The 24078-nt window shown below is 39.8% G+C and overlaps 1 protein-coding gene across 1 annotated transcript in view; it reads left to right on the forward strand.

Annotated features, from left to right (window-relative positions):
* The first annotated feature begins 235 nt into the window (after window positions 1-235).
* The window catches only part of POT1 (protection of telomeres 1), a 60916-nt gene continuing 37073 nt past the window's right edge, over window positions 236-24078 (forward strand). Inside the window, exons 1-7 of the mRNA XM_083366024.1 lie at window positions 236-456; window positions 6544-6616; window positions 7140-7231; window positions 11607-11711; window positions 12572-12622; window positions 15544-15658; window positions 22234-22364. Coding sequence (XP_083222150.1) covers window positions 334-456; window positions 6544-6616; window positions 7140-7231; window positions 11607-11711; window positions 12572-12622; window positions 15544-15658; window positions 22234-22364 — 690 coding nt within the window. The 5' untranslated portion in view covers window positions 236-333. The remainder of the gene's footprint in view (window positions 457-6543; window positions 6617-7139; window positions 7232-11606; window positions 11712-12571; window positions 12623-15543; window positions 15659-22233; window positions 22365-24078) is intronic.

Raw genomic sequence — 24078 nt, forward strand, 5'->3', positions numbered from 1 at the left:
ATAATTATTGGGCTGGGAGCTTACAAATCTCTATGAAGTTTATGCATTGACCAGCGAAGCGAAGGGAGGCTGCCGTACTAAACATTCTTCATTAGCGCCCCCAATAAAGAAAAGGACAAATTAGACCGTTCGCACTTCACATCACCAAGAGCGCATGCGCATCTTTCCTGTTCCGCAATTTCCGGGTTACAAATGATAGAGTGAGAAGGGCTAGAACAGCTTAGTAGGAGACAGCCAAGAGGTTTTGCTGCAAGTTGGTGCGTTGGTCCGGGGAAGGAGCAGTCCGCCCCTTTACGGATCTTTCCCGTTAAATGTGGGTCTGGAACAAGCACCATGCCTGTGGAAGTAGTGAGTAGGTCCCTTAGGAGGGTAAAAAATTCTCTGCCCAAACACCTACAGAAAGCCGGTCTCGAGCATTTGCAGCTGGGGCACGATTATGCGAACCAATACATTCAGGTAAAAACAGTTCATTGCATTTCAGAGGGAAAAAAGACTGGCAAAATGCCAGTCTTGAGATACGGGTGGAGTTACGAGATGCATTCAGTTTAAATCCAGTAGTTCTTAAAATAGGTATCTCTTTTCCTGATCTTGAATAATACCAATTCCTGTGGGGAAAAAAAGACCCCAGACTATTTTACGCAAGCAACTTGGCAATTCCAAGTTGGATCTTTGACACACAAACACGGATTTACAAATTGGTATCTTATCCTCAGGATTTGCCCAAATTAACCTCAGTTTAAGAACCACATATCTAATATATAGATATTTAGAGAATAAACGGATTTGTAGGTGAATCTTTTCCATAGATACGGTAATTCACATGATCCATTCATGTTTTAATTTTAACGTTTTATTTTTGGTTTTTATTTCTTTTTCTGAAGACACATAGGAGCCTTCTGAAGGCACAGTCCTAGGCGATTTTATTCCATGTGGGTATAAAATATGCAAGTTTGTTTTACTGATACAGAATTGAAGCTGGAGAAATCTTTATAATATAAAGCTAACAGTGCTGGAATAAAAATCTATCTGGTAAATTATTAGGATTTTTCCACTTTTCTTTTAAATTAATTTATAAAGTCTCCTAGCCTTTTTTTAATTGGCAAACCATGTCAGAAGAATGAATTTTATTTCTGTCAGCAATTTTCTGTTGTGCCATAGTTATTCCAATATAAATAGTATTATGTCACCTATGCTTTGAATATACACTGTGATTCAAGATACAACAATATATTAGGCCTGTTGTTGACATTTTTATATACAGATTCCAGTCTTTCTTCTGATCTTTGCTTTTCCTTGATCTTGAACAAGTATTTCGGTTGCTGTTTATGTACTACTTTTGTTTATTCTGAGAAAAATGCAGAAAAATCTTGCAATCAGATTTCATTGATATTCATATACACAGCGTGTATGACATTAAGCCAAAGATGATGTGTTTCTCATTGCTCATAATGGGTAACCTGAGAACTACAAAGTAAAAAGCATCATTAGGAAGAGCCACAGGAGTTTTGTAAGAAAAATATTTTAACTCAATTTTGTCAGTTTTATAAAACGTTTTCAAAAGGGCCAGCAACATAGTTCTATGCCTGCTCAGAAATAAGTTGCACTAAATTCAGTGATATCTATTACAAGCACTGTTTTTTTTTCAAAAAAGGTGCCAGAACTCTCATCTTGTTAATCTTTTATTTATATAATTTTATTTAGATATTTATATAATTTAAAATTATATATCCAATTCTTAACAAATTTAATTTATTGTATTTAAGGCAAATGTTCATAGTAAATTCCAAAGTTTTGTCCAATTCTCATCCGGCAAATCTTTGAGATTTGAGCCAAGTTTAATTCATAATTGCCTTTAGTTTTTTCATCTGTTTTTGGCTTAGATGAAATAATGCATCTTTCAGGCATTCACCAAATAAACTAGAATTGTAAGCATCTCCTTAAATACAAACAGCTTATAAGCCGGACCTACCTGTATTAGCAACCACATTATTGATGGCTTGTACATACCATCTCAAGTGAATGAGATGCTCCTATAACCCAAAATTCATCCCTGCCAAAATAGTTATTTTCATCAGACATAGTTCATGAAGAACTTAGAACACTAAGTTCTGTTTTATCAAATTTATCATGAAGACAGCATAGTAGGCTGCCATGGGGTGAAAAATTGTAGAATAACTCTGCCATGTTTATATACTCCAGGTGGGTATAGTAAAGATGGAACATTATTTTTTTTTGTCTACTTGGAAAATGATGTGCTGCACTTCAATAGGAGACAACTTTTGCATATATAGTATGACATATATTGAGTTCCTTTTGGAAGGACTAGCAGTGGAAGATAATAGATGTCTAATACAAGTGCATATGCTGCCTTCAACATATATGTGTTTAATTGATGGAGTCATGTTACAAGATAATGAATTGAAAGAAATTGTTATTAGTACATAAGTTAAACATTTTGTTTCTATTTACAACTGCTGATAAAAAATGGCCTGGCTATGTTCAAATTATACACACAAGACAGGCTTAGGTGAGGGGGAAAGTGTTACAATTCAATCTATTTATGAATATGAATGAATATGTCCCCAGGCGCCTGATGGACCCAGATAGGTTCCAGACGGCGCTTGGATTGATTCCTACCTCCCTTTCCCACAGCCCGGTCGAGACCTTAGTTGACGCCTGGCAACGGGCTGCTTCAGAGGCCCTCGACCGCGTTGTGCCTTTGCGGCCTCTGACCCAGCGCAGATCCCGGCTTGCTCCTTGGTTTTCCGTGGACCTGCGGGAGATGAAGCGCCGGAGAAGGGGCTTAGAGAGCATTTGGAGATCCAGTTGGTCCGAGTCTGACCGAACACAGTTAAGGTCCTTTTCTAGATCTTATCTTGTGGCAATGGAGGTGGCGAAGCGTGCTTACTTCGCCACCCTCATTGCATCCGCAGATAACCGCCCGGCCACCCTTTTTAGGGTGGCCCGCTCCCTTTTAAATTAAGGGACAGGAGAGGACCCCTTGCGGGGACGGGCTGAGGAATTTAGTGAGTATCTGGTGGATAAAATCGCTCAGATTCGGGCTGGTCTGGACTCTGATTGGGCAGTATCTGACGAGGGGGAAGCGATGGGTTTGGCCGAGAATATTTGGGAAGAGTGACTCCGGATGAAGTGGAAATTAAGTGCCGCCACGTGTTTGTTGGACCCGTGTCCCTCCTGGCTGGTTTATGCAGCTCGGGAGGTTACACGAGGCTGGCTCCTGGCAGTTATTAATGCTTCCTTGAGTGAGGGGTGCTTCCCTGCCGCCTTGAAGGAGGCAGTGGTGAGGCCCCTCCTCAAGAAACCTGCCTTGGATCCAGCTATTTTAAATAACTTTCGTCCTGTCTCCAACCTTCGCTTTCTTGCGAAGGTTGTTGAGAGCGTGGTGGCACGGCAGCTCCCTTTGGTCCTGGAGGAAACTAAGTATCTGGATGTGTACCAATCGGGTTTCAGGCCCAGGTACAGCACGGAGATGGCATTGGTCGCGCTGGTGGATGATCTCTGACGGGCCCGAGATAGGGGTTATTCCTCTGTCCTGGTCCTATTAGATCTCTCAGCAGCTTTTGATACCATCAACTATGGTATCTTGCTGCGACGTCTTGAGGGGTTGGGAGTGGGAGGCACCGTTTTTACGGTGGTTCTCCTACCTCTCGGGCCATTTGCAGACGGTGTTGGTAGGGGGGCAGAGGTCGGCCCCTAGGCCCCTTAGTTGTGGGGTGCCTCAGGGGTCGGTACTCTCGCCCCTCCTGTTCAACATCTATATGAAGCCGCTGGGTGAGATCATCCGTGGTTTCGGGGTGAGGTATCATCAATATGCTGATGATACCCAGCTTTTCATCTCCACCCTGAACCAACCCAGTGATGCCCTTGACGTGATGTCCCGTTGCCTGGAAGCGGTACGGATTTGGATGGGGAAGAACAGGCTGAACCCGGCCAAGACTGAGTGGCTTTACGTACCGGCATCTCGTTTAGTCCAAGAGGTTCCATCTTTGGTTATGGGAGGAGAGGTGTTACCTCCCGTTGATAGGGCACGCAATTTAGGCATCCTCCTGGATTCACGACTCAGTTTCGAAGATCATATTGGAGTCGTGGCCAGGGGGGCATTTGCCCAGGTTCGCCTGGTGCGCCAGTTGCGCCTCTATCTGGACCGAGATGCCCTACATACAGTCACTCACGCACTCGTTACCTCCCGTATAGATTACTGCAAAGCTCTCTACATGGGGCTGCCCTTGAAGACCACCCGGAGGTTCCAGCTGGTGCAGAATGCGGCCACGCAGGTAGTGATGGGGGCATCCTGATACTCCCATATTACACCCCTCCTGTGTGAGCTGCATTGGTTACCGGTTGTCCTCTGGGTGAGATTTAAGGTGCTGGTACTTACCTTTAAAGCCCTACATGGCTTAGGCCTGGGATATTTGCAGGACCGTCTGCTGCCGGGAACAATCTCTCATCGCCCAGTACGCTCACACAGAGAGGGCCTCCTCGGGGTGCTGTTGGCTAGACAATGTTGGCTGGCGACTCCCAGGGGGAGGGCCTTCTCTGTGGGAGCGCCAGCCCTATGGAACCAACTTCCCCTTGAGCTCCGGATGACCCCGGATCTCCGGTCCTTTCGCCGCAGCCTTAAAACACTTCTTTTCCATCAGGCTGACCTGGACTGACGACAGTGATTTTAAAATGTTTTTTAATGTTTAACTTCAATTGTAATTTATTTTATTGGGGCTGTTAATTTAATTCTTTTTAACTTTTGTATTGTTGTATTTTATTGTTGTTAGCCGCCCTGAGTCCTTCAGGAGATAGGGCGGCATATAAGTCCCAAAAATAAATAAATAAATAAATAAATAATTGCCCAGTGTATTTTAACAGTGATATAGAACTGTGCTATGAGGAGCTTACAATTTACATTTCTTATTCTTGGGGAACTAATAACAGAAAGAAAATGGATTGAAAAAGTAGATGCAAAAGTAACATTAGATAAATATGAGAAAATATATTTATGAAAAAAATGCTTAAGATTACCACTTCAGATAGAAGTACAAAATCTGCAAGAATCCAGATAACCACTAAAATAGTAGCCATGAGACACAGTTCCTGGCTGAGGGAGGTGACCCCCAGCCCCTTCAGCCACACAGGACGATGTGGTCAAACCAGGTTAAGTCAGTGCAGCAGTTCAGGGCCAATCCGTGCAAGGTGATGTGTCTCCCACTATGCACACTGATGGCGCAGAGCTTGCAGTTGCCGAGCCAGACGCTGGTGCAGGAGGGCGGCGAGTAGGCCGAGGTGGCGGCAGGCATCATGGGCCAGGCTCTCCAGGGCAGCCATGTAGGCATGCAGGGTGAGGAGGCGGCGGTGCAGGTCCAGCACCCGATAGGCCACTAGTTGGCCTGGCCTGTGGAAGGTCAGCCACCCCACGTGCGCCACCTCTGCCCACGCCGCGCAGCCCCATTGTGTAGAGCGGGCCCCGCGGCTCCCACAGCACCGTGGCATTGCCGCTTCTGTCTCCTCCAGGTATCTTCAGGATTACTGTTAAAAAGAAGTGGAGAGGGAAATCGTGTCCGCCAGGCCTCGCCTCCCCATTGGGCCAAAGGTCTCTCAGAGGGCAGGGTGGACTTGACAAATGCGAGTTATTTGAGGAGGGGGTTTCTTTTCCACTGCATTTTCTCCTTCTGATTTGTGGTCAGCCTGGCTGACATGAGGTGAGTACGAGGCAGGTGCACACATGCTTTCCGTGCTTCGGTGCCAGGCTCTCCATGCTGCAGCGCGGCATGGAGAGCCTGGCTGAAACGGGTGAGCATGAGGCAGGAGTGCACATGGACTCCACTTTTTTGGCAGGGCAGAATTAAGTGCTGCTCCTCACCTCCCACTCCTAGTCCTCTCTTACTTACAACTAGGAGATGGTGTAGTTGGGCAGCAGGGAGGGGTGCAAAGTTCCTGCCAACTTGCCTTTGTTGCAGACAACTTGCATGTGCAACGTTTGCCAGTTGGGTCTTGTGGCGTGCTCAGCAGCAATTCCTATTGGCTTTGGAAAGCCAATAGAGGGAGTAGCACAGCTTGTGCAAAAGTTGAAAAAAACCATCAAAAAAGGTGCCAGAACTCCGCTCTGAGCGTTCTATGAGAAAAAAAGCCCTGATTACAAGATTAGTGAAATTAGGATTGTAGCCTGAATCATCATCATCCCAACCATCATACTTATTCTTTGCCAGTGATCCACCGTGTAAATGTTGGCTTGAAGGGAAATGAAATTTATTTTCTACTTAACTGTGAATATTGACTTTCCCTCAGAACTGTTTGTGACAGAAAAGCAATGATGTTGTCTTGCCAGGTTGTATTTGCCTTAGATTTATATTTTTAGGAATGTACTCTTAATTCCTCTGCCTCTATAAAAACACCTGAATCTATTTAGTATTCTAGAAATATTTCAGAGGGATGTGGACAGATAATATTGTTTTAAGGTATAATTTTAAGTTCTGAATAAGGTTGATGTTTATAAAGTTTCAACATTTATTAGAGTATTTTCCTCTGTTTTAGGGATCAGTTGTCATGTCCTATCAATTGATTCGACTTGCAAATGGGACATCTTTCTTCAAGATACTACTTCAAGGTATTTCAGCACAATGAGTACTATATTCTCATGATTGTATTCTTGGTTAAGTTTGTCAAAGAAAGTTCAACGTGGAAGATGTGGTTGAGATATACAGAATAGAACAGCAGGGAACGATCACGGAACATATAGTTCCTGAGGGCATGGATGCAAGTTCTATTATGCAGTGTAAATAGTGTAAATAATGCTAGATATAATTTGAGAAAAACTTTCCAAACTGTGAATCTTGCTTTTTAGTATTTGTTCACTGTGAAGTAAAACAAGATGAGCATAATTTTGCTTGTAGAATGACTTGGGGACAAATAGTTCTTTAAGCATTAAAACTATCCTATGAAAAATGTTCCGTGACTAGTCACTGCATATTAAGAAGTGTTTTCTTCTTAATTGTCGTAGGGTTTCCTTCACTTTCTGATGAGAAATAATCTGGTATGCTAAGTTCTAATATTGGCAAATGTGGGAGCAGGAGCTGCTGCTATTCAATTTAGACATATGCAAATAGTGAGACTGATACTTATCTTTTCAGAATCAGAAAACTCATCTTCCAGGAATAGCAGCATCTATATTTTAGTATTTGGGAAACTGGCAGAAGATTGTGCCAAAGTTGTCCAACAAGGGGTAAGTGATTTTATTTTTCTTGTTACTAATATTAATATAAATTGTATATCTATATGTACCCAATTGATACACTTAACAATTGCAACACCAACCTATGTAGCTTTATTTTAATTTATTGTTCATTGTTCATTGTCATTTTCTCCACATTTCTTACTGTTTTTCTTTTTTGCCTCATTTTTTTGTAAAATTTTGCATGGTAGTATGATGAATGTTTGGAAGACCATTTGCAGTTAACAAATGGCTTGTAATGGTCTTACAACCATTCATTTAGAATTTTTGCAGACATGTTTTTGAGACAGACCATTGTAATCCAATACCATCTCTACTGTTTGCTCTAAGCGAGCAGCTGATGTCTTAAAAATGAATATGTTAGATCTAATGAAGCAGCCAGCTCACAGAATTTCTTTTATATGTAAGAAAAATGAGTTGGAATGCAAATCTCTACAAACTTTTATACATTCTATATTTGTAAAGAGAGCCAGTTTGATTAAGGCAGCAGGCTAGAAACCAGGAAAGTGTGAGTTCTAATCCTGCCTTAGGCACAAAACCAACTGAATGACCTTGGCCCAATTAGTCTCTCTCAGACCTAGGAGGAACTATCTCTGAAACACCTTGTCAAGAATGCCGCTGAGATCACTACAGAAGTGGTCAGGAACCAAGTCTGGCTTAAAGGTACAAACACATACACACACATACTTATACATCCTTTTTTTGTAAAGCATAAATGATTTGGGCACATCTTGAGAAAATAAAATATAATTGAATAATATTGAAATCAGTGGTACTTCTTCATGAGTCCATCACTTTCAGTGGAATGTTCATATACAATTTGGTGAAAAAGTATTCACCCTTCTCCACCTTGGATTTTCTAAACATTTGCATTTCTTTTCCATTAAAAGCTACAGTTGCAAGAAAAAGTATGTGAACCCTTTGGGATTATGTGGAGTTTTGCATGAATTGGCCATAAAATGCACTCTAAACGTCATGTATTTTTATTTATTTTTTTATTTTAATCCCATTTATATCCCGCCCTTCTCCAAAGACTCAGGGCGGCTTACAATCTAAGCACAAATCAAATGTGCTTAGCAATAGCCTTCATTCTGTGTCACAACAATAGAAAAACACAGTCTGCTTAAAATAATTCTACACAAACATTAGCTGTTGTCATGTTTTAATTGAACATAAGATGGAAACATTCACAGTGCAGGGTGGAAAAAGTATGTGAACCTTTGGACTTAATAACTGGTTGACCCTCTTGGCAGCAATAACCTCAACCAAACGTTTCCTGTAGTTGCAGATCAGACCTGCACAACGATCTGGAGTAATTTTGGACCACTCCTCTTCACAAAACTGTTTCAGTGTAGCAATATTCTTGGGATGTCTGGTGTGAATCGCTCTCTTAAGGTCATGCCACAGCATTTTAATCGGGTTGAGGTCAGGACTCTGACTGGGCCACTCCAGAAGGCGTATTCTGTTCTGTTGAAGCCATTGTTTTGTTGAATTACTTGTATGCTTTGGGTCATTGTCCTGTTGCATCACCCATCCTCTGCGGAGCTTCAGTTGGCAGACAGATGGTCGTACGTTTTCCTGCAAAATGTCCTGATAAATTCTGGAATTCATTTTCCCATCAATGACAACAATCCGTCCAGGCCCTAAGGCAGCAAAGCAGCCCCAAGCCATGATGCTCCCTCCACCATGTTTTACAGTGGGGATGAGGTTTTGATGTTGGTGTGCTGTGCCTTTTTTTATCCACACATAGTGTTGTGTGTTTTTCCCAAACAACTCAATTTTGGTTTCATCTGTCCACAGTATATTTTGCCAGTAGTGCTGTGGAACATCCAGGTGCTCTTTTGCAAACTTCAAACGTGCTGCAATATTTTTTTTGGACAGCAATGGCTTCCTCTGTGGTGTCCTCCCATGTACTCCATTCTTGTTTAATGTTTTTCTTATTGTAGATGTGTCAACAAAAATGTTAGCATGTGCCAGAGATTTCTGTAGGTCTTTAGCTGACACTCTAGGATTCTTCTTTACCTCATTAAGCATTGTGCGCTGTGCTCTTGCAGTCATTTTTACAGGACGACCACGCCTAGGGAGAGTAGCAACAGTGCTAAACTTTCTCCATTTGTAGACAGTCTGTCTTACCGTGGACATATGAACATCAAGGCTTTTGGATATACTTTTGTAACCCTTTCCAGCTTCATGCAAGTCAACAATTCTTGATCGTAGGACTTCTGAGAGCTCTTTTCTGCAAGGCATGGTTCACATCAGACAGTGCTTCTTGAGACCAGTAAACCCAAAACAGGTGTTTTTTTTTAAAGGGCAGGACAGCTGTCAGCAACACATCCAATATCATCATACTGATTGGAGTCAAGTTTGGCTCACTCTTGGCTCCAATTAGCTCTTGGAGAAGTCATTAGGCTAGGGATTCGCATACTTTTTCCACCCTGCACTGTGAATGTTTACATGTTATGTTCAATTAAAACATGACAACAGCTAATGTTTGTGTAGTATTATTTTAAGCAGACTGTGTTTTTCTATTGTGACATGACCTTTAGAGCGCATTTTATGGCCAATTCATGCAAAACTCCACGTAATCCCAAAGGGTTCACATACTTTTTCTTGCAACTGTAAGAGAGCTTTACATGGGCCCTATCAATATTAAAAGTCAGTCTGAATGAACAAATAACAGCAAAGTGCAGTTCATTGGTTTGATAAAGTCATCTGCAAGCAGTATGACATTGTGAAAATGTAATTGACCCTTTAGATTCAGCATCTGGTTGCACTAACTTTGGCCTCAAGAATTACAAAACATTTCTTTTCTCATCACGTTCAATGGCAGAGGTACATAAAAAAGCTGAAAGGGAGTAAATACTTTTTCACAGAATTGTTTCCAAGTCTATTAGACCTACAAGCTGTTTTAATGTCAAACATCAAAAATGATTTATATTGTACTTACACAGGAATAAGCTATGTCATTCCCTTTGACATATTAGAAAATATTTTCTATTTTTCTGCCTCTGTATATGTGTGAGAGAGTTTTAAGAAATGTCTGGGTTACTTCTTCTGACAAGCTAATATAGTCTGGTTTGGATTGGCTTCATTTCATTGTTACATGCAAGTATTGCTGTAGTACAGTTTTCAGGTTATTTACTGTTTAGAAAGTGTAATGGAAAGCTTCATTACAAAAGTCATTTTTCATCAAGTCACATTTTTGACTTTATAACTTTTTGGCTGTTGAGTTAATACCATATAGGCTGAAAAATATATGTGTATATTTCTATTTATATTCATAATTCTGATTTATAAAATATATTGGTGAAGGGGACTTTTATCAAGAATTGAATTTTTCAAGAAACGTTTTTTATTTTTTAATTTGCACTTTTTCAGACACCATATTAGTTTTTTCTTTAATAAAATTATTAAAAATGACTTTTTAAATAAAGTTAATATTTTTATAATTATTATCTTATTTAAGTGACCCATATTTCACTTATTCAGCACTTTGATACTTGCACATTTCTACATCTGATTTTTTTTTCAGCTTAGTCTTGTTTTTTTTTAAGAGTTATTAATCTTAGCCTTATTTCTTCCTTAATTTAAATGGTTATTTTGCTTACCATAGGAGTCAGAAAGAAATAAACACTTAAACATCTTTCCTAGCATGAAAAAAAATACAATTCTTGGTTAAAGTGGGTTTTATTTTAAAATTGCCATATATAACATGCTTAGTTACAATTATAACATTCAGCATTCAGACTATAATATTTATACTTCAAATCTTTGCTGTTGGATCTTCTGTTACCCAATTCTATCAGATTGCTACTACATCAAGGTTTCTTATAATTGGTTATTATAATCTGCAAACCTACATTGTACTCAATCCATTCTCCTTCATTTGTATTTCATTGTTTTTGTCATTGCATTTATTTAAAGGCTTCTCTATTTTTAACATGTTTTCTCTTTGTTAAGGATTGTAATATATGGAGGCACTATTCATCTTAAAATGGGCAGTTTGGTTCTGTCTCATTTTATTCATTTTAGTATTTTTCAAAATTATAGCAATAGCATTTAGACTTACATACCATTCCATAATGCTTTACAGCACTCTCTAAGCAGTTTAGAGAGGCAGCATATTGCCACCAAAAATCTGGGTCCTCATTTTACTGACCAAGGGACGATGGAAGGGTGAGTCAATCTTGAGCCATTCAGAATCAAACTCCTGGAGTGAGCAGTGAGTTAGCCTGCAGCACTCCATTCTAAACACTGCACCATCATTGTTTTTATTATCATTTTTAAAAGGTAGGGATAAAAAGATGTGATGTAAATGGTATAGTGACGGATATAATAACATTCTCATTGGCTTTTTTTTTAATAGGTTATCATCATGGTGGTTGGGTTCAGCTTGGCAAAGTCCACTAACGATTGCAGTAGGCATGGGTGTCAGGTGGAAGTGTCTGATGAAGCCGGCTCTACGATTTATGTATATTGATCAAGTTTTTTTTTTTCTCATTCTCTCCATTTTCACTTAATCTGTAGTTGAATTAGACAGTAATTTTAAAAGATGACTGTGGTTATTACAATTTAATTAAGTCATGATGCTTAACAAGATATCTCTTTGTTTTATATATTTTTTATTTCTAGTAAATATGAGCAGTCATGGTCATTATCAATAAATAAGAATAAAGAAAGAATATTAATTTTTACACGATGCTTGTTTTATATTGTGTTTTTATGGGAGTTTTTGAAGCAGTATGCAAATAAATATGTAACTAAAAAGTTAAAAATACTAAAAACTATAAATTTGATAGTTGCTTTCAAAGGAATATTAGTGTATACTATTATAATATTGTGTGTTCTCTGATATAAATATATAGATATAGATTTTTAAATTAAAATATCAGATAATGCTATGTTTCTGGATCTTTAAATCTAAATAAGTTATAAAAATCTGAATTTCTCATTATCCCTTATTGATGTAATTAAGTGTAATAGGAGAAATAAAATCTCTCAATAGTATTACAGTACTATTAGTTTAGTGAAGATGTTTCTCATTGATAGAATATACTTAATGTTATGTTTTCAAAATAGTAAATACGTAATGAATCTACAAGTAGCTTTGTTTAAGAGAACAAACTGATGGAAAAAAATGATCTCTTGTTCATAAGATCATTTTTTCTTTTCTCCTGTTCAATAGCATATGAAATAAGTGTCCATTTCTGATATAATACATAGTGTTTAATTTTAATAAATATTTAATGAAAGTCTTGTTAAAATATTGGCATGAAGATTCTGAAATTACTTTTAACATGTTTATAGTGCTAAAAGTCTTTTTACCCCCAGGTTTGTACTGGATCATCACAACATGTGACTAGGAAAGAAACAGTATCCATGGTAAGTTTGAATCAATTAAATTTGTGGGCTCAATATCTAAAATAAGTTTTCCTTATTCACAATATGTTGCTGCATTAGGTAACAAGGCCTGGACCAAACTTATCCACACTGGGAAGAGATTGTAAGGTCAGAAAATATCCAGGAAATAATATCACATTGTTGCCAATGGTTTTATATAGAGATAGGATATATATTTTTTTCATTTTTTTCATGGAAGGAGAATTACCGTATTTTTCAGACCATAAGACACACCAAACCATAAGACGCACCCAGTTTTTAGAGCAGGAAAACAAGAAAAAAAATTCTTTCTCCTTCTCTAATCTCTCCCTCTCTTTCTCTCTCTCTCTTTCCCTCCCTCTCCCATTGTCCCTCCCTTCCTTCCTTCCTTCCTTCCTTCCTTCCTTCCTTCCTTCCTTCCTTCCCTCCCTCCCTCTTTGTCCTTCCCTCTCTGCATTAGAGCAGTACCCGCGGAGGGGGCCCTGCAGCCCGGCTTACTCTTGCAGAAAGCAAGCTGAAATGGAGTGAGGGAGATTGCCAGAAATGCGAATCGGCCGATCTCGCGCTCCTGCAAACTCCCTCGCTCGGTTTCAGCTTCCCTTGCTACAAGAGAAAGCAGGCTGAAACGAGGCAGATTGCAGCAGCGCGAGATCAGCCGATTCGCATTCCTGGCAATCTCCCTTACTCCGTTTCAGCCTGCTTTCTCTTGTAGCAAGGGAAGCTGAAACTGAGCGAGGGAGAGTGCAGGAGCGTGAGATCGGCGTTTCTCAGCACGTGCCGATTCGTGCTCCTGGCAATCTCCCTTGCTTTCCACTTGCGGAGGTTGGGGCTGGCCATACGGATCACCTTCGGACCATAAGACGCACCGTCGTTTTCCCCCCCACTTTTGGGGGAAAAAAGTGCGTCTTATGGTCTGAAAAATACGGTAGCTCTTATACTAGTGCAAATAATTTGAAAAGACACTTTGCTTGCAAGTGAAGAAGCCCCTTGCTTTTTTATTAAAGTTTTTAAAAAGACATACAAACTAAACCAAATTAATAAAGAACAGAAACAGTAAAAGAAAGAAAAAAAGCAAAAGTGCAGAAATAATAAAAAATATACCGTATTTTCCGGTGTATAAGACGACTTTTTAACCCATGAAAATCACCTCAAAAGTTGGGGGGTCGTCTTATACACCCAGTCGTCTTATACGCCGGAAAAAAATCAGCGATCGGGCGGGAGCCAGCAGGACTGCCCTGCGCATGCATGCGCTCTCCAGCTGTTAAGGAGCACTCCTTAGCAGCTGGGGAGTGCGCGCGTGTGCAGGACTGTCCTGCCGGCTCCTGCTCGACGCTCTTCCCTCTTGAGGCAGCATTCCCGAGGACTCCTTAGGAGCCGGGGAGCTAGCGAGCGGGAGAGCCAGCCAGCGAGCGAGCACACAGGCAGACGGGCGAGCAGCACCTACTTTCGCGCCGCACCGGAATTTCTCCCGTGCTCGTGCGCCGGCCTCCCAGATGCCCCTCGCGCAAGCTCCGGATGCTGCCGCGTGCTGCCCACCTTTCTAGCGCGGCTTTGTCTCTTGCGCTGTCTTGCGGGCGCCGGCGCCGCCCCTCAATGTGTGTCCCCCCCGCCGCAAGAGGGTGTCATTTGTCGTAAAAAAAAAATGGAAGGGGAGAAAGCGCCTGACGTACGTGTGGGCTATAGGTAACCCAACCCTAGACCGTGGCAGCAGGCGGCGTTGGGATAGGGGAGGCGAGGCGCGCGTTCTTCCTTCCCTCTGAAGAGGCAGCCCCGGCAGTTCTTCCACCGGGCTTACTCCGTTTGCTGAATCTTTGTAGTTACTTAAGTAAGTGCTAGGCATTTTTAATAGGTCGCATCGTTTCTTTTCTCCACGTATTGGCACCTCGCCTTTCTACGCTCTTACCTCTCTGGCTCTGTGTTTGAATACACCTACATGCTGCACACACCGGTAACTTTAACAAGCCAAGATGACGTCAAAATGATTGTACCGCTGATACGACAAAATCATTGTACCATTGATATGAGGGTTTGGTCATTAGCATTCCTCCACATGCCTCCCTTTCCCCGACCCGTGAATCCTTTGCAAACACACATGATAACCATCAAAATCCCTTTTCAGGGCAAACCATATTATGAATTCTCTCCCCCCCCCCAGCATTTTCTTACATGAGAGATTATAAATTAGTCCTAAGGAGTGCTCGTTAACAGCTGGGGAGCGCATGTGTGCGCAGGACTGCCCTGCCGGCTCCCGCCAGACGCTCTTCCCTCTTGAGGCAGCATCGCTCCCCGGCTCCTAAGGAGTCCTCTGGGATGCTGCCTCAAGAGGGAAGAGCGTCGGGCGGGAGCCGGCAGGACAGTCTTGCACACGCGCGCACTCCCCGGCTGCTAAGGAGTGCTCCTTAACAGCTGGGGAGCGCGTGCGTGCGCAGGACTGCCCTGCCGGCTCCCGCCAGACGCCAGCCTGCCCTGCTTCCTCTACAGTGAGAGGGGAGGGCGTGCCTTCCCGGGCTCGCTGATTTTCCGGCGTATAAGACGAAAATCTTGAAAATCATCTCAAAAGTTGGGGGGTCGTCTTATACGCCCAGTCGTGTTATACGCCGGAAAATACGGTAAAAAGCTTTTGATTTTCTGTGCAGCAATTTACAAAATTCTCTCTTCTATAATTATAAAAACCTCTCAATCTTTTCTATTGATATCTACTTCTGTATTTTTTAAAAAAAAGGCATTATGTGAGTTTGCATGATGATATCCACTACTTGAAAAAATTAATGGACCTCTAGTTTATATGGGAAAAATCTCTTTTTTCATAATCGATTCTACAATTTTAAGGTTAATAAAAAAATAAAATAATTCAGTCACAGAATTTTTGACCAGCTTGCCATAGATCATGTTCTCACGGATCATTTTATCTTTTATCTTGCCAGAAAGTTGTTCCCCAATACACATACACTCCTCTGAATCACCTTAAAAATGGAACTGTTGTCAACTTGTATGGGGCTGTGACATTCTTCAAGCCTCCATATTTCAGCAAAGGAACTGGTATGTATGATTGAATATACATCTTACCATTATAATATGTTGGGGTATATGCTTTTTTTAAGCAAATGAGTGCCAAAATAGATTGTGAACTAATGGCCAATTTCAGATAAACGGCCATAGCTGATCAAGTAAATAGTCATATCAGCCCATTTTGGAGAAAATTGTGGAAAAGGTGGTTGAATAATAGCAACAGAGGATCTTGGAGGAAATGGATTATCATTCAATGGATCAATAATAATCCATGGATATAAATTATTATTCAGTCTGGCTTCAGACCAAGGTACCGTGCAGAGGCAGTTTGGGCACATATGCTCATGATGTTTGGCAGAGCATGATGTATCCATCCTAATGCCCCTTGTTCTCTCAATGGCTTTTGATACTGTTGGACCAGCTGTGGGATATGAGTAGGAGGTACTATGTGGCAGTGGTTCCCCATGGTCAAGTTTTATTTGATGATGACAGAGATTGATTCATGGTGCCTCCTATTTGGGGTACTTTCGGGCTTGATGATCTTTGCTAGATTAGCCACTACTTCAGATTGCTGTATCATAGTTAGTTTTACATTACCATCCCAAGCTGTGTAGATAAAATTATTGTATTGACCAGTGTATGGGGGTTTTTCAAGTCTGGATAGGGCAGAACTCAATCTTAACAAGACTGTGTGACTATTTGGACCCCCTGACATGGGGATCTCGCCAGCTGTGGTCTTGGATGGGGCTGCATTATTCCAGAGAAGACTGGTGCACAACTTGGGGTGGGGGCAGCTACCGCATGAAGAGCAAGTGGCAGCTGAGGTCAGGAGGGCCTTTGCATAGGTTCATCTTGTGTGCCAGTTGTGCCCTTTTTTCAATTGGAGATCCTTCAGAGATTCACTCATGTCCTGGTTACATCACAGTTGGATTATTGCAGTATGTTCTACATGGGGCTGCTCTTGAAGATCACCCTGAAGCAGTGGTGGGGTTCAAATACCTGAACAACAAGTTCTTCGCATGGATGCAGGCCTGGGCCTCCGAAGCCTAGAATGGTCTTCTGGAAGTAGCATCCATGCATTCCCAGTGACTTCTGGAAGTAGCTTCATGCACCTCCGGCAGGCCGTTCTAGGCCTCTCGGGCCTCCGAGGCCTAGAACAGACTTCCAGAAGTGGCAGCCACACACTTCTGGGGGGCTGTTCTAGTCCTGTGTGCGTTCAGCCAGTTCTCTGAACTCAACAAAATTTAGCTACCGGTTCTACTGAACCGGTGCAAATCGGCTGAATCCCACCACTGCCTAGAAGCTACAGCTGGTTTAATATGCAGTGGACCAAGCAGTAACAGGCACCTCTCAATGTGCCCATGTGTCACCACTGCTGCACAAGCTGCATTGGTTGCCAGTTGGCTTCCAAATGCAGTCCAGTTTGTTGGTTATTACCTATAAAAAGCCCTGTATGGCAGAGGTGGCTGCATACCTGAGAGAATGCTAGTCTCCAACTATTTATTGTCCTCAGTACATTCTGGCAGAGAGGGGGTACTCCAGGACCTCTCCATTAAATGTTGCCATCTTGTGGGTCTAAGTGTGCCTTCTTTGTTGTGGCCCCTTGGGGACAGTGTCCCCCCAGAGATCAGGACAGCACCTTCTCTTCTACGGGTCTGGAAAGCTTTGAAAACCTGGTTTTCGTCCTAGGCCTGGGTTTGATGTTATTCATTTAATGACTCCTGTTTTGTTTTGTGGATTTTGTTATTAAAGCATTTTAGTCCGGGCTCCCTATGATTTTAGCTGTTTTTATGTCTTTTTTAGTTTTCTGCCCTGCTCATTGTCCAATGATTTTGGTGATTATTAAATTTAAATAAATAAATGAAATACATTCTGATATTACAGAATGGGTAGGAATCTTGTAGAGTGGACCTTGACCACCAGGTCAAGGGAAAAGTAGACATGTTCATAAGTGGTCCAGAATAAAACCTGAATGTGTCCAAACCTCTTTAACCATATTTTACTTAAAGGTAAAGGTAAAGGTTCCCCCGCACATGCGTGCTAGTCGTTTCCGACTCTGGGGGCTGGTGCTCATCTCCGTTTCAAAGCTGAAGAGCCAGCACTTGTCCAAGGACGTCTCCGTGGTCATGTGGCCAGAATGACTAGACGCCAAAGGCGCACGGAACGCTGTTACCTTCCCACCTTAGTGGTCCCTATTTTTCTACTTGCATTTTTACGTGCTTTCAAACTGCTAGATTGGCAGAAGCTGGGATGAGTAACAGGCGCCAAACTGCCGACCTTCTGATCGATAAGCTCAGCGTCCTAACCCATTAATTTATTTTTCTTAAGTAGATTTCTCTAATTTTATCTTAAATTTACTGAATTTAATATCTTACATCAAAGTTTATCACTCAAGGCTTTCTAACAGTAGAATATTTTCTGAATTAAGTGGACACAGGCTATGGAGCAAGAAGAAAAGTTCAGCAGTTGTCTCTCTCTGCTGCTGACTTCGATTACTCTCATTTGTCAATGCAGTGGCAAACTGTAGAAGAAAAGAGAAAAAGGCAAGAAAGAAAGTAATAAGGACACAAAAAAACAAAGAACTTAAGAGTTACTCTTTCCTCCAAAAAAGAACTCTTTGAATAGAGGCGCCAAGTTGGCCTCAGGCTCTTTAGCCATTATAAAACTTTGGTTTAATAAGAGATGCAAAAGGTTTGCTACTATAAGACTGTTTTCTATGCATTAATTTTGAAGGGATGTTGATTTGCATTTTTTCTTTGTAATTGTAACACTTATTAAGTGAGTGAGTGCCTTACAGAATGGGTAAGGAAAATATGCAATATTGAAGTAGCCAACTTTATAAATTGCTAACAAATGTATAATTTAATTTGAACTTTTTCTGCATAAACAGAATCTGAAATTTGCAGAGTCCTTGTGCAATTATGTTTTTCCAAGAATAATTACTTTAAAACAGAGGTCTCCAACCTTGGCAACTTTAAGACTTGTGGACTTCGACTGGCTGAGGAATTCTGAGAGTTCAAGTCCACAAAGCCTAAAGTTGCCAAGGTTGGAAACTTCTGCTTTAAAACATCCCAAATTATATCACCAGAAAAAGTTGGAAAGTCATGCTGAATTTTCAGAAGAATGTGAAATTGTTGTGAGACTCCACAGATATTCAGTATATTTGTTGTGTTTATCTCCTAACAAGAAAAATGAAAAGTGCACTGTCAGGTGTGTTGTGCTTCTTTCTCATTTAAATCCCCCCTTCTTTCAGATTAGTCACAGTTAGGCTAATGTGTTTTGAAATGGTTATTATTGGTTCTTTTCCAAACTATTTACAAACCCATTTTGGTCTACAAACTTTATTCAAATATGCCAATAAAGTGTAATTTGGATAATTAAAATCCCACTGCAAATATAACCATAATCATACTTAGCTTTGAAAAAGTTAATGAAACGAACGAAAGTATTGGAAATTTAGATAATTTGGAGAGAGGAGTATAATTTCTTCATACTGTATAATTCATAGACTCCCACTCTTTTTGTAAACCATTTATAAAAAACATTTTTGTTTGCTTGTGTGTAATACTGGTTATAGAACTGTGAGAAATCTTAAAACCTTATAAAAGTACTACAACAAAGTCATTGCAAACAATTGGTTGAATCCAAATTTGATGATATTTATTTTCATTGAAATAATTAAAACTTAAATTAACAATGACTTTTGTCATTGTAATAAAATGGACTTGTTGCTTTAAAAGGGATTCAACTCTTTAAATAAAGAAATTTGCAATGGCAAAATATGAATCCTCAAAACAAAGATATTATGTAGTAATTGCTTTTAAGCATTAAACCATTGAAGAAAATAATCCTAGGGAATAGATCAATTGAATATTAGTTTTTTCCAGTAATTTAATTTAGATTTTCATAGGTTCCTCAATTCATAACAAAAAACCCTTATTTTTTACTTTTTAAATATTATGAAATGATTCTCACATACCATAATATTGTAAAATGTTACATCATATTATAATAGTAATTATAGTGCATAGTTATTAGAATTTAGTTTCATTTATAAAGTATCATGACAAATATCTGAGACTGTTTTGAAGACATTAGATATTAACTGAAACTGATTAAAAAAACATAATAAGAACCACAATTTTCATAGCTAAATAAACTAAAAAAGTTTATCTTGAGATATGAAAGAAACATTGAGGATAGTTTAGGTTTTTAATTAAGTTTAGATCTACTTGACAACAGTAGGGTACTAAAGATAAAATGGTGTGCCACACTGAACTCATGGACAAAGCAGTTCTTCACAATTAACTCTTTCTTTCTGCCTGAATTCTGGATGGATCAGGGTATTCTTGAACCTTCAATTGAAGGGTATTCTTTATTATTTTAATTATTTATTTCAACAATTTTAATGCCACTCTATGAATATACAATATGTATAGCATATCTAATAAACTAGATAATCACTTTTTTTACCAAAAAAAATCCACCGTCACTCATTTAAGGTATGATCCCCATCTAAACAATGCAGTTTCCACAGCTTTATGTAAAAGGCATCTGGCCTGTTTCCCTTTCACCACCATTTCCAGCTGGAAGATTTGTTGGTTTTCTGATCATTTTGATCACTTTTTCCTTATCTTATTTTTCTGCTAATATTTACAAAGCAAAGCTGGTATGCTTTCCAATAAATTAAATGTGTGGATACTATAAAGATCTTTTTAGTGGTAAAAAGGTAAAGGTTTCCCCGCACATGCGTGCTAGTCGTTTCCAACTCTAGGGGCCGGTGCTCATCTCCGTTTCAAAGCCGAAGAGCCAGCGCTTGTCCGAGGACGTCTCCGTGGTCATGTGGCCGGCATGACTAGACGCCAAAGGCGCATGGAACGCTGTTACCTTCCCACCGTAGTGGTCCCTATTTTTCTACTTGCATTTTTACGTGCTTTCGAACTGCTAGGTTGGCAGAAGCTGGGACGAGTAACAGGCGCTCACTCTGTTACGCGGCACTCGGGATTCGACCCGCCAAACTGCCGACCTTCTGATCGACAAGCTCAGTGTCCTAACCCACTGAGCCACCATGTGCCACTTTTAGTGGTATTCAGTAGTATATTGGTAACTAGCATACTTTTGAGATCTTTTTATAGAATTAATGTACATGTAATCACAATGTGATTGCAAAGCAGGTGGCAACATTCTATATATCACATTGACTTCAGTTTTTCTTTTGATGAAATGCAGAATGTATAAAGTAAGTTACAAATCGAGTAATGAATAAAAGAGTTATCAGTTATTGTTAATGTCCAATACACATAGGGAGAGTCCATTCCAATAAACCTGTTGCAAAATCTTAAAGTAATAGTTTCCATTTTTTAGACATCTGCCATTGATTTCTATATTAAGTCGATTTGCAGGTTTTTCAAAATTAAGTATCTGAACAAAATAGTTTTCCGTTCAAAAGCTTTTGTGAGAAGATGTTCATTTGTTACTGAGTGTAATGTATGAAAAGAGATGGATGGATATGTTTTTGTTTTGCTGAGACAGCAAGAACATTTTATTATATATTTTAAAACTTTGGGAAAATTAGCATGCAAGATTTATTTTCTTGTTTTATTTGTTTATAAATAAATTGTAAAAAAAATGTCGGAATTACTTTCATATAAAGTAGATGTATAGGAAAATTCTAGCTAAAAGCTATATTTAAAAAAAACATTTAAATTCATTCATGGATCAGACAAATATTTTGATAAATTGTCTGATAGGTTGGATTTTATTGATCCATTCATCAGTTCATATTGTTTCTTGATTTTAAATAAGCAGATAGATCTAATTGATTGAAAAGAGTACAATATGTCTGTTATGGTGGCAGCAACACAACTGACAACATTTTGTGTGAAAAATAAAGATATTGATAGAATCAATCTGCTACTAATTAACCACATTTTGCTATTTGTTATATGAACTTTTCAAATATTGCTTTAGTTCATTTGTATTGTCATTGAAAGATTGACAAGGAATTAGTAGTAAAGTCATATGGAATTTTACAGTTTAGTACTTTAGTACTTTGCCGGCATCAACTTCCCTTCGCCCTGTGCGTTCCCACAGAGAGGGCCTCCTCAGGGTGCCACCGATCAGAGAATGTCGATTGGTGGCCCCCAGGGGGAGATCCTTCTCTGTGGGCACCCCGGAGCTATGGAATCAGTTACCGGTTGAGCTCCGGATGGCGCCCGATCTTCGCTCCTTTCGTCGCGATCTAAAAACATTCTTATTCGAACAAGCCGGCCTGGCCTGATGGGGGATTGGTTTGGTTTTTATTGTTGTTTTATTGGGGTTTTAATATTGTATTTACTGTTTTTACTGGGCAGATATTTAATTCCTTTTTAATTTTTGTAACTTTGTATTTTTATTCTTGCCCTGTTCACTGCCCTGAGTCCTTCGGGAGAAGGGCGGTATATAAATATTATTAAATAAATAAATATTATTAAATAAATAAATAAAATAAATATGCCAATGTACTATGTGTCATTTGTGACAGGGAAATGAAAAATAAAGAAATAATCTGGATTTCTTTGCATGACAAACATGTTCTTTTTCATTCTTTTTCTCAACATGTGCAGATTATTGCTCAATGGTGACCATTGTAGATCAGTCCAACGTGAAGCTGGTGTGTACATTTTTTCATCTAGTCAAAGATGCCCTTCCACAGGTCTACAGAAATGGTGATATTGTTCGATTTCACAGAATAATGGTAATTTTAATGCACTTCCTGCCATGTGGTAAGAAAGCACTATAGTCTGTTCAAAGGAAAGAGAGCAGATACTTCTTGGCATTAATCTTTGACAGAGAGAATTCTAACTTTTATGGGCTTGCTGATGCATATTGGTCACTTATCCATTCAACTGAACTAGAAGGCTCCACATGGCCTTTGGGCGGCATGGTAGGGGAACGCAGGTCTAGCTCAAAAAACTTTGAACTTAATTTTAAATGAATTATAATTAGATTACATTAATGATAATAGGATGACTATTTAGGAATGTTGCTTTCTACCACATTAACGTCGAGGGAAATTCTTAGACAATTCCTGGCCTTTAATGGACTGCACAAAGTTTTGAGTTCTCTACCATAGCCAGAGGACTAGCCATATTATTCTTGTAGGTAGGCGGAACTGAGGCTTTCTCAAATTACTCTGTGCATTTTGTCTTTGTCTTATGATAAGGGTGGGATTTTGTATGTGATCTGTCATCCTGATCGTAGGTGGATCTTGAACTGTGATCCATGACAGACAGCATGGTTGTTTCTATTAGACATTTTACTTCTGTGCTATCATGTTTAAAGAAACACAATCATTCACAAATATTAATTAGAGATACTCTTTTGCTGCCTCTTCTTGGTCATTACTCTAGCCTTATTTATTTTTGTTTGCTATTCTTTTAGCAGAATCTTGATGTCCTTGAACTTGTAATTCTCTCTCACTTTTCAATATATTTCAATCTTGATGGAGCGGGGGGGGGGATAATTTGGGGATAATTTTTCAACTTTGTCAGGTGAACTGGTTGTAAAGTACATTTTACAGGTGAAAATTGTGAGTGTTTACTTTGTTCAGTGGTTCAAATTAGGGGATATTCACAGTATTAAGCAACATAAATATTTGGTATATAGCATACCAAAGTATTTGGTTCGATTGCATGAATATTGTTCTGGTGGATTTTTTTTCCAACTATGGCAATATATTTGTTCACTAGAGAATGAAATGTAAGCAAACTTATATTGGGCATTGATTTATATCCTGTTAGAATTCCTGATTTTTTAAAAATGATTATGTATCATTTACTTCATTTTGCACCTTAGTTGAAGTTATTTTTAACATACAGTTAGCGTTTAGCAATTGCTTCATACAGTGAGTGTTCATAGTTATGACGGTGATAAAAATATAACTTTGTGACCAATTCTTGCATTTACGACCTTCAAAGGTCTGCAAAGAGAAGGAAAGCTGAAGTAAGCTGACAAGCACCACAGCAATATCACTTAGTGACCGCTTCACTAAATGACGGCTTTACTGAACCCAGTTGTGATGGTTAAATGGTGACTGCCTTTATATCTGATTTAGATTAAGCACACTATTCGAGTCCACCTTTTTTATTTAGATAGGCATGTTTTATTTAGATAGGAGCCTTGGTGGAGCAGTGGGCTAATGCCTCCTTAAGTAACACCAGCTGCCTGCAATTAGTGCAGGTTCGCATCCCACCAGGCTCAAGGTTGACTCAGCCTTCCATCCTTCCGAGGTAGGTAAAATGAGGACCCAGATTGTTGGGGGCAATTAAGCTGACTTTGTAATAATGCCGCTTGGGGTGTGTGTGAAAGCCCTAATAAGCAGGCATATACATAGAATGAAGGCTACTGCTAAGCTTGTAAGCCGCCCTGAGTCTTCGGAGAAGGGCGGGATATAAATGGAATTAAAATAA

Source organism: Vipera ursinii (genome assembly GCF_947247035.1).
Source record: "Vipera ursinii genome assembly, chromosome: 6".
NCBI classification, from domain to species: domain Eukaryota; kingdom Metazoa; phylum Chordata; class Lepidosauria; order Squamata; family Viperidae; genus Vipera; species Vipera ursinii.